We start from the raw sequence: 10594 nt of genomic DNA on the forward strand, positions 1-10594 counted from the left end.
AGTCATATTAATGTCACCACCTGTCAAAAGCCTGAATAACCACATTTTGCAGCACGGATCGCTACGACACAAAACGGAAGGGAGTCAATGAGGTTGTGGGAGGTAACCACAGGGATGTGGAGTCGTGGCCAGCTGCGCTATGTTTCTCCGTTGAGGATCAATGGCTCCAACAGCCCGATAGAGGTGGTTCACAGATTCTCTATTGGGTTTAAATCCGGGGAGTTTGGTCGCCAGGAGAGTACAGTAAAATCATCCCGGTGCTCTTCCAACCACGCACATGCAATGCGAGTTGTGTGACACTTTTCGTTGTACTGCTGCTACATACCACAGAGCCGAAGAAAAACGAACTCCATGTAAGGATGTCCATGGTCTCCTACAACAGATGCATACTTGTGTTGATCCATTGTGCCTTCTAGAATGACTATATTGCCCAGAGAATGCCACTAAAGCATTCCCCAGACCATACCGTTCTTTCCTCCGGACTGCACGGTTCCTACGGTTGACGCAGGGTGTTTGCATGCAGTTTCACGACGTACACACTATCCGTCTGATGAAGCAAAAAACGAGAATCATCTGTAAAAGCCACCTGCCGCCATTCAGTTGTTGTCCTGTTGCTGTACTGCAGTGTAAATTTCAGCCTTCGTCGCTAATGAACAACATTCAGTATGGATGTCTGAACCAGGCGCTTGCTGTAGAGACCCATACGCAGCAATGTTCGCTGAATGCTCGTAAAAGGACACCGTTGCTAGTCCCTTGCTTCACATGGATGGTCAGCTGCTCGACAATTGCTCGTCTGTTCGCCCGTACACATCTACTTAGCCATCGTTCAAACCCTTATCTATGGCTGGTATTGTCTCGGTGCCGGTTTTGGGTAGCGAACAGTTTACAAACTTATCAGCTTCGGAAGTCCTTTCATCCTTGGTCCGAAAGCCAATGATCATGAACTTTTGGACGTCAGATAAATCGCTACGTTTCCGACTGACGACTGCATTATTTCCCGCTTCCCCCAGAGACGTCTTATATACCCTCCACTGCTAGTGCTACAACTTGCTATCTGTGTGTGGTTATTGCACGTTGACGTCGAACATAGGCAGTGATCACATTAACGTGACTGGACCTTGTATAATCTTCAAGCCGCTTCATGGTCTGTGGCAGATGATGCTTCCGATACCTCACGTAGGCGCTTCCCTACAATGTTCGCAAGTGGTGTTTAATTGAAGACAAGCACAGAAAAACGGGCTAATCCTGAAACGTAGGCCGGTCGCTATGGCCGAGCCGCTCTAGGCGCTTCAGTCCGGAACCGTGCTGCTGCTGCAGTGCAGGTTCGAATCCTGCCTCGGGCATGGATGTGTGTGATGTTCGTAGGATAGCTTGGTTTAAGTAGTTCTAAGTCTAGGGGACTGATGACCTCAGATGTTAAGTCCCATAGTGGTTAGAGCCATTTGAAGCATCTGAACCCTGAAACGTAAAAGCTCTGTTACTGGATACGGGAACTATCAAACCTGACATTGGTCTCACCACTAAATATCCTCATGTGATATTTAGGGGTGAGACTAATGTCAATTTCGATAGTTCCCGTTCCCAGCAACAGGTGGCAACACTTATCTCTAAGCTTTTACATTAGAGGGTTATCCAGTTTTTCCGCGCAGTCCCCAATTATTCTTTGATCTCTAGTTTCCCTGATTTTCTTGTCCCCTAAGTAACATCTTGCACGCGTCCTTGAATGCGCGATCTTGAAATTGCAACAGAAAACCATTTCGCGATACACTGTACATCTCATGCAACGCCTCTCACCGGAGTCTGATGAGCATCTCCGTAACTCCTTCGTGCTTATTAAACGACTAAGTGAGGAAACGTGACACTTTGTACGGATATTCTCTATCTCATCCCTGAATCCAACGTTGCATGCGTCCCAGACTGATGAGCAGTCCTCAAGAATCGTTCTTAGAAGGAGGAATTTGTGCAAAAACCAGATAAGTCACGTTTACACACTTTCGAGTAAAGCACAAAAAATTGTTTATCAACTGGAAAACTTATATTAATCGCTCTTGTCTTTTCCCAGCCTTTATTGAGGCCAGCAACACACCGTAATGGCTTACTAAATAACCAAACAAAGACTATTAAAAAACAGTCTCTGTAACAAAACGCTTTGTTACTAATGATACACTTCGCACGTTTGGCGCCTCTTCAGATTATCAACAAGTGATAACGAAAAAATTTTTGTTACATAAAAGTATGCGAATGTATCTGTCACTGACGCTCAGCGGTATTAAGCTAACGCTGAGGTACAAAAATTATTATATAGTGAAAGCAGCATTAGTCAGTTGATGCAAGACTCAGTAACATAAGGTTAAAAACAAAATACTAAAGCGTCAAGACTGGGCAAGGACGACGTCTAGGAAACTTATACTAAAACTTTAATGATTTCTATTAATCTTGGAATTAACATTAAATCCGCTTGAGCTAAGGAAGGATAAGAAAATGAAGGTAAACACTCACCGATCTGAAGTGGAAAGTGATGCAAAGATGGAAAACACTTCTTGAATTGAAAAAAAAGAAAGATTTTATCTCGCTCTTTCACTAAGCACCTTAGTTATTTGAATATGATGTCTAAAAACAATAAATATAATGAGGGATCTGAGAGTTACAGAAAATGGATTCCGAAATAAGAGTCATACGTGTGAACAGATAATAATTTCATAGCGCTTCTCCTTCTCATGAACCATACGTGGCATTCGTAACAGTTTTCTCACATTCCACTTTACGATAAAATTACGTGTCTGAGCTCAGTGCACACTTGATAGCAAACTTCATGGCATCTTTGTATTTATCAGATTTATCTAGTAGAGGATATTTGTAGCTTTTCCTGAGGAAAAGACCATGTGGTTGAGGCTTCCTGAATGACGAAATAATAAAAGTTGTGCTAATGACGCCGTACAGCGAACTACATGCTTGTGTGCAGTGTACTTTGGGACGGTAAACACCAGCACTCTTAATGTTAGGCCGAAACAGCAGTTTTGGGCGGCAGAAGAAATAGAAAAATACATCTTACCTAATATCGACCATAGTGAATCTCTTTCATGTATGTCGCACGCCAGAATTCGACTACTGTTTGGTGCACTGACAAAGTGAGCCCTGAACATGTCTGGTTCTTGCCCCAAACACCCGACGTCGACAAGTCCATTCACTATGTTATTCTGAATTGGTCGTTTTGATAGCTCTCATTCGTGCACCACGCCATAGAAATTTTCAAACGAAAATGTGGCCGAAACTTGTATATCTCACAATTGTAACAACGTCTTCTCACAATTGTGACGAGGTGGCAGAACACCATGCGACGTCAAAATATGCACGTACGGGAAACGTCTGCATATTAGAAGATTACATATTAATTACCGTGTTCCCACTTTAAATATGCACAATAAGGAAAGATCGCCCGGGTATTCTATTGGGAATGACATCTGGAGCGTTGTGAAAGAGAGGATGACTGTCAATAGCTGCATTACATCTTCCCGCATTTCGTCATTTAAGTTGCATGAGAATACTGACACCGAGCGAGGTGGCGCAGTGGTTAGCGCACTAGACTCGCATTCGGGAGGACGACGGTTCAATTACGTCTCCATCCATCCTGATTTAGGTTTTCCGTGATTTCCCTAAATCGTTTCAGGCAAATGCCGGGATGGTTACTTTGAAAGAGCACGGCCGATTTCCTTCCCAATCATTCCCTAACGCGAGCTTGCGCTCCGTCTCTAATGACCTCGTTGTCGACGGGACGTTAAACACTAACCACCACCACCAGAATACTGACCATCAAATCTTTGAACACGATGCGCTCACCGGTCACTGCCGTTGTGACTGTACTCCTTCCCCATGGGCATCTTTTTATGAGAGCATTCGGCCCTACTTCAATTTTATGGATGACTGTGTGTGACCGCGCAGGTGGAGGAGAGTATATACCGTGAATGGATTTGCCGTCCAGTTCCACCGACTTAAATACATCGAACTCTTGTGGGATGTGTTGGTGAGACATACTAAACGTACCAACGACCTTCCAGTAGCTGTCAACCACTCTAATGGGGAAATGGAACGCGCTGCAACAAAAACTGCCTACCAACCGTACGGCCAGCATGGGCGCACTTTGCAGAATACGCATTGCTGTCTATCGAGATCACATACCTAGAAATAAGAATATCGAGAAACTTAACGTCATAAAATCAAACGGGGTTAACTAACTGTGTTACATTGGAAGGAAAACAACCATGTCGAGAGCAAAGAGGACGTAAAGCAGATTAGCACAGGCAAAAAGCGCGATCATGGTCAAGAGAAGTCTGCTAACATCAAACATCGCCCTTAATTTGAGGAAGAGATTTTTGAGAAAGTACGTATGGAATACACAGTTGTATGCTAGAGTATCATGAGCAGAGGATAAACCAGAACAGAAGACAGTAGAAGCATTCGAGAAATGGTCCTGCAGAAAAAAAGTGTTGAAAATTAGGTGGAATGATAAGAAATGACGAGGTTCTTTTCAGAACCAGCGAGTCGAGGAACACGGAAGAAGCACTGACAAGAAAAAGAGACAGTATGTTAAGATACGTGTTAAGGCACCAGGGAATAATTCCGTGGTACTAGAGGGAGTGAAGAGGGTAAGAACTATAGAGGAATACAGAGACTGTGGTATTCACAGTATATTGCAGTTGATGCTCTAAGACGAAAAGGTTAGCACAGGAGAGGAACTCGTGTTGGCCCACATTAAACCAGTCTGAAGACTGACGACTAAAAGAAGGGACCTTTTGACAGGACGCATCCTGAGGCATCAAGCAAGCGTCGGTTTCATAACTGAAGGAAATATGAGTGTGTGTGTGTGTGTGTGTGTGTGTGTGTGTGTGTGTGTGTGTGTGTTTGTGTGTTTGTGTGTGTGTGTGGGGGGGGGGGGGGTAGCGAAAGCTTCAACGCAGAAAGCACCCTGAAATGGAAATAGACTGCGATAACGTTGAGGTGGAGATGCTTGCACAGGAATGGCTATCATGTAACGAAATAATATGCATCCAGTTGCTTAAAAGAAATTTAATTTCTTTATCAGCACTTGTTGTTTCGCTTCTTTACACTGATTTTGTACAGACACTATGAAGCACATCACAATAGTATTTTGCTATATGCAACTTATTGTTTACACTTGTTTTTACCGATATAACCTTCCGAAGAAGAACTCTAAGTGCCCGAAACCGATAAATAAATTAAATTTTCTTTGTGCAACGGATTGTTTATTATTTCATTATACACGATTACATTTGCTGAGGGTCGATAAAATACTATATAGACTAAAATATGAACCTGTATCAAAGCAAGGCTTCGGATTTGAGGCAACAATTCAGAAAAGTACCTTACTTATTACGTGCTAGTTTGATGGAATCTAACATTTTCCTCTAACACATATAGCTAAATTACCAAAATGATGAAGATTAAACAAATAAGTTTATACAGCAATGATCAGTCTCTGGATTCATAAATGAAAACCAAAATAATACTGCCTACCGGAAGAAACTAATTTCAATTTACTATCTAAACGATAAATTGTGAACCAACGAAGTTCAGTCAAAGAAGTGTCTCGAGAAACCAGTGTGATTTCTGCTATGGTCTGTAATATTGTTTTGAGATCATATTTCGATCGATTGTTTCTCCGGTTTCTCATTGTTATTAATTCCACTGGGACACAATCCATTTCAAGTGCATACAGAGTAAAATGAACCTTCTCAAGTGGTCTGTGCATATTTTGTTATTTATAGTGCTTTGTCTCCTGTTTTAGATGGCCGTCGCATTCATGCTGGCGTGGCCTTTCGGCTACCCGCGAGTGATGTCCAGCTACGAATTCAGCAGCTCCGACGACGGACCTCCACAGGACAGCAGCAACAACATCATCTCTCCCACCATCAACTCTGACGACTCCTGCGCGAGACCGTGGGTGTGCGAACACCGCTGGAGGCAGATTTACAACATGGTCGGCTTCAGGAACGTTGCTGGAAGTGAGTCAAACTTTCTTTACGACTGAAAATAGGTTTGTTCTGTATGCTTAAATTCTTGAAAGTGGTAGTCGAGGATGCTAAGACTTGACCATGAACACAAGGGTACATCTTACAGTCGAATAAATGTTGAGAAAAAACGGGCTTCCTTAGAGAGCCATTGGCAAGTGTAGTGACTCCCGAAATTAAGAGTCACCAAACGGGAGTACAGTGATATCTGGCTCTGCTATTTCTTGTAATTGGCATCAGACCTGTAAGCCCACATTATTTCCTGAAAGTTTTCAAAGCCGTACTGATGTTTCAATGATTTTAAATAATTTTATTTCTAATACTATTTCACCTAACCTTTCTTACATTTACATTAGTATTACACCGTGTTCCTTTGATGTGGATGATCAGTGATATATGTGTCTTTTAACTCCACTCACATTCACAACAAATTTCCCACCAAATCTACATCACTTATACGCCAGTTGTCGTACAAGCTAATTACTATAATGACGTCCACAGCCACCGCCATGGCCAACTGGTGGGACAATGGCAACTACCAGATCGCCTTCTCGCGAGGAAACGTTGGTTTCATCGCGATCAACAACGAAGCTAGCGCCGATCTGAAGCAGACCTTACAGGTGAGTTCTACATTTCCCTTGAAGTGTTTTCAGACTGCAGTATGCAAATGAAACCATTGATTACACAAGTTTTCTTTCGGCAGACGGGTCTACCAGGTGGCACGTACTGCGACGTTATTTCTGGTAACGTGAACGGCAACAGCTGCACTGGCTCCACCATCACTGTCAACAGCGACGGCACGGCCTACATCGAGATCCTCACGTCTGCCGACGACGGCATGGTCGCTATTCACACCGGGGTAAGTGCGACAACTTGCAGCGGACTAATTCCAAATCATATGCGGACCACGTAAACAGTCCTTCATCGGTACAGTTTATGGAACCCTTAAGGTGAAAACACTTCTTACAGAGATGTGTTGAGGCATATAAATATGAAGCCTTTCACGACCGCATGACATAGCTACTGGTAAACCTTCGGGGATGTTAGGTCGTGGTCCAAGAAACTCTTCTGTTCCTGACGTTTCGACCAGGACTGCGCAGGACATCCTCAGAGGCGCTCCTCCGCTGAGTCTTGCCACCTCTGAGGATTCCAAGCGCAGTCCTCGACGAAACGACAAGAATGGAAGTGTTTCTAGGACCATGACCTCACATCCCGAACGGTTTACCAGCAGCTATGCATATAAATTTACCTACATTTTTAATATTTCTTCCTTAATTGTTTGGATGATATGTAAGCAAAAGAAATGTGTTTGCTAAAAGAGCTCAGCCTTAAGTATCGCTGTTACTGCTATTTTTTTTTTGTTAAGTATCATTTTATAAAGCCACCAAAGTAGCATAAACGTTCATAGTAGTAGTATACTTGCTTCCATCATATTCTGTGACATTTCATGTATCTCTATAACACTTATTGATACACTGTGTTTTATTTCTGACCTAAACGAAGATACTCGTCTAACTACGTCATTAATTACTGATGCTCAGATGTTTGACCTTTTCAAGACAAACGTTATTAAATCTCTATATAAGTACCCGTGGAATTAAAAATTGTCTGAATATTACAATCAGAAAAATAGTATTGACGTATGAAAGACGAGATATCGCTTGTTGGTAGAAGACACAAAAGTCACGAACAACTAATTATGATCATGTTTAAATATGTATGTGTTTATCTTACACGGCAAATTCGGAGCTTTCAGGCCCTCGAATAAATACTTCTAGAAATTTCCTTTACATCTACCATTACACTGTACACAGACAAAATTGATCATTAATGTTAGCGGAGTAAACACTCAAATAATAATACTTATTTTAAATAATAAAATAGAAATGTAACGTAGCCTGTGGCGACGATAAGCTGACCGTATGAGTGTAAAACATGTTATAGGGATTCCGTTATGAAAATGGCAAACAGTCACTAGACGTTGTCGCTGGCGACGAAATAGAGCCAGGTAAATGGATAAAAAAGTGGCTTGTAATTCTTTAAAGCTATTGTCGACAAATATTCTACACTTTCTGTCTATCTAACAAACTTGAAGAATGCAAACGATTCAACAAATTCTAAAGCTGCTTCTAAATGAATATAATTAACGACAGAGAGGCCTTGTGTAAAGTAAATAATTAATATTACCATTTTGAGTGAGAACACTTAAAATAGTTTCTAAAATGATATGGCGATCCAAAACGGTTTCTGATCACCTTAATTTTATGCGATATAGGCTATTAAAATAGTCGGATTTCAGCGTAGATACTTAATGATCTTACAATGAAAAGGTACTAGAAAAATGAATAACGCGTTAGAACGAAGAATCTATATGAGTACTGCCGATAGTAAATTACCACCGGAAAACACTTGAAAAAGCGATTGTTGGTGCATCAATGGAACTCTCATAAACCCTTTAACAAAGGTGCATTACAAGTATATGTGGATTATGAAAAAGCCACAGTTTGTTTCATTGTAACCACGTAAAATGCCCGTAACACTACACCCAACCACATAAGTTGCAGTCATTTAACCAATCACATAACGGAGTTTAGAGCTGTTATATCCTTCCCGTATGATGGAGCATAAGTCGGCCGTCCCGTGCATAAGTTGTACTTGCCGGTTTCACACATAACTTGCAATTTTTAGATATTCTGCTTGACACAAAGTTTATTAGGCGTTGTAAATAATTTATTTACGTTTGCAAAATTATTATTTGATATATTTTGATAACATTTTATAAAACTAATAAGTATTTTCCTTTTTACAGGCGAAGATCGGTTAAGCACAGTTGTATACTGGGGACTTAAAAATCACCACCACCAACGACATCTCTCTATCTTCTGGATTCATTCCATCTCTTTTCGATAAATGATGTGAATCTTCGTTATAAAAAATGATGGCAAATAGACAACTCTGTAATGAACAGCTTTTTTTATTTTCAAACTATCCAAATTAAAAATTTTTTATCACCAAACATTTTTATTTCTTTTTTCCTTACATGTTTGTCAGTGGTCATTTACCTAAATACTGAATAATGCGGATCGGGATTTGAAAGCTTGAAATTGCGCCCTTGGAAACACGATGTAATACGTCCCCTTGTTGGCAGCGATATGGGACGTGTGACGGAGTTAAATATCTACTTTCATTACCCAAATTCACAGTTAAGGAAGAATATGATCGATTCACCAACCACCGTCAGCATATTCATTTCTTGAACCAAAAATCAATATTTAGTTCCTTCGTTAATACGGCTTACCTCTTATTTACAGTAGTCAGTAGGTAACTGCAAAGATCTTAATTATACCGTCTGTTCTACTGCAATCGTATCGGTGTAGTTGAGTACCTAACAATGTTCAAAATGTTATACAATAATCCTTATCTTTTTAAAATAAAAAGGTAAATCTGGACAACATGCATACTGCCAAAAAATAGAAACATTACAACACAGTTAAAAGAAAGTTATCTTTTATGTCTTTCGCTCTATCATTCGCAGTTTGCGTTAACACTAATGAAGTAGAATTTGTCAGTAAAGACCTTAGGATTTAATCGAAAGACTGTTGCACATAACACACAGTATCGAGTTCGAAATCCAGAAGGACACGACTCCGGTCACTTAGATCTCTTTTGAATTTTCCTTTTACAAATTGCACAAACAATCTATTGAAGTCAGATAGGAGAACAAAACGCTATGAATGACATGAAATCATGAGAAAGAAAACATTTTGAGCAGAAAAGCAGATAACTATGATGTTTTAAAATTTGCGAGATTTTAGTGTTACCAAACCGAGATGACTCAAAAAACAATGAATTCCCTTATAAAGGACGACGATGTACATATCCATCATCAAAAATCCCCCATCAGCGAACCAGATTTAAGTTTCCACTGACTGTCCCGCATGTCTCATGACAAATGCCGAGATGCTACCTGTGAAAAATATACTGTACCAAAACAATTCGACTTTGTGCTCCTTTTCTATCGACTTCATCGTCCTCTGGACGCCAACCATCAAAATTTCTTCCTTCCTTTTAAAATGTAGAGGAAATTAAAGCCTTTAGTCATCGATAACTTTCGCTTTTCCTGAATAAATGGCGAATAACTATCTTGCACTTCAAATTATCTGACTTAGCCACTGACCTTTGCGCAGTAGGAGAGCAGGACGCTTTGTACCACGCCTCCAATAGCGACATTTTTCTCAGATTTTCCTTGTATCTTACACTCCCGTAAGATGCAGGGCTGGTAAAAGGAGGGGAGTGTGGTACTGAGGTCAAGGAAGATGGATAATGGGATAGGAAACGGAGTGGAAAATGACCTGATTATTCAGATGTTTGTGAAACTGTAAGGGCTATGGCATGGGCATATGCATCTTCATACACACTCTGAAAATCAGTGTGACATGCTTGGCGGAGTGTACTTAGCATGGTACTACATGTCATGGTTTCCTCCCGTTCCATTTGCGTATGGAGTGCAGTAAGAAAACTTAAATGTCTGTATGCATGGTGTAATTAGTCTAATTTTGTCGTGACAA

General features: G+C 40.9%; 1 protein-coding gene across 1 annotated transcript in view; it reads left to right on the forward strand.

Annotated features, from left to right (window-relative positions):
- LOC126162294 (alpha-amylase-like) overlaps window positions 1–9036 on the forward strand; it is a 38163-nt gene extending 29127 nt beyond the window's left edge. The window contains exons 8-11 of the mRNA XM_049918713.1: window positions 5804–6020; window positions 6528–6646; window positions 6730–6885; window positions 8836–9036. Of these exons, the coding sequence (XP_049774670.1) occupies window positions 5804–6020; window positions 6528–6646; window positions 6730–6885; window positions 8836–8850 (507 nt within the window). The 3' untranslated portion in view covers window positions 8851–9036. The remainder of the gene's footprint in view (window positions 1–5803; window positions 6021–6527; window positions 6647–6729; window positions 6886–8835) is intronic.
- Window positions 9037–10594: the final 1558 nt, after the last annotated feature.

The sequence above is a fragment of the Schistocerca cancellata genome, chromosome 2 (genome assembly GCF_023864275.1).
Source record: "Schistocerca cancellata isolate TAMUIC-IGC-003103 chromosome 2, iqSchCanc2.1, whole genome shotgun sequence".
Taxonomy (NCBI): Eukaryota; Metazoa; Arthropoda; class Insecta; order Orthoptera; family Acrididae; genus Schistocerca; species Schistocerca cancellata.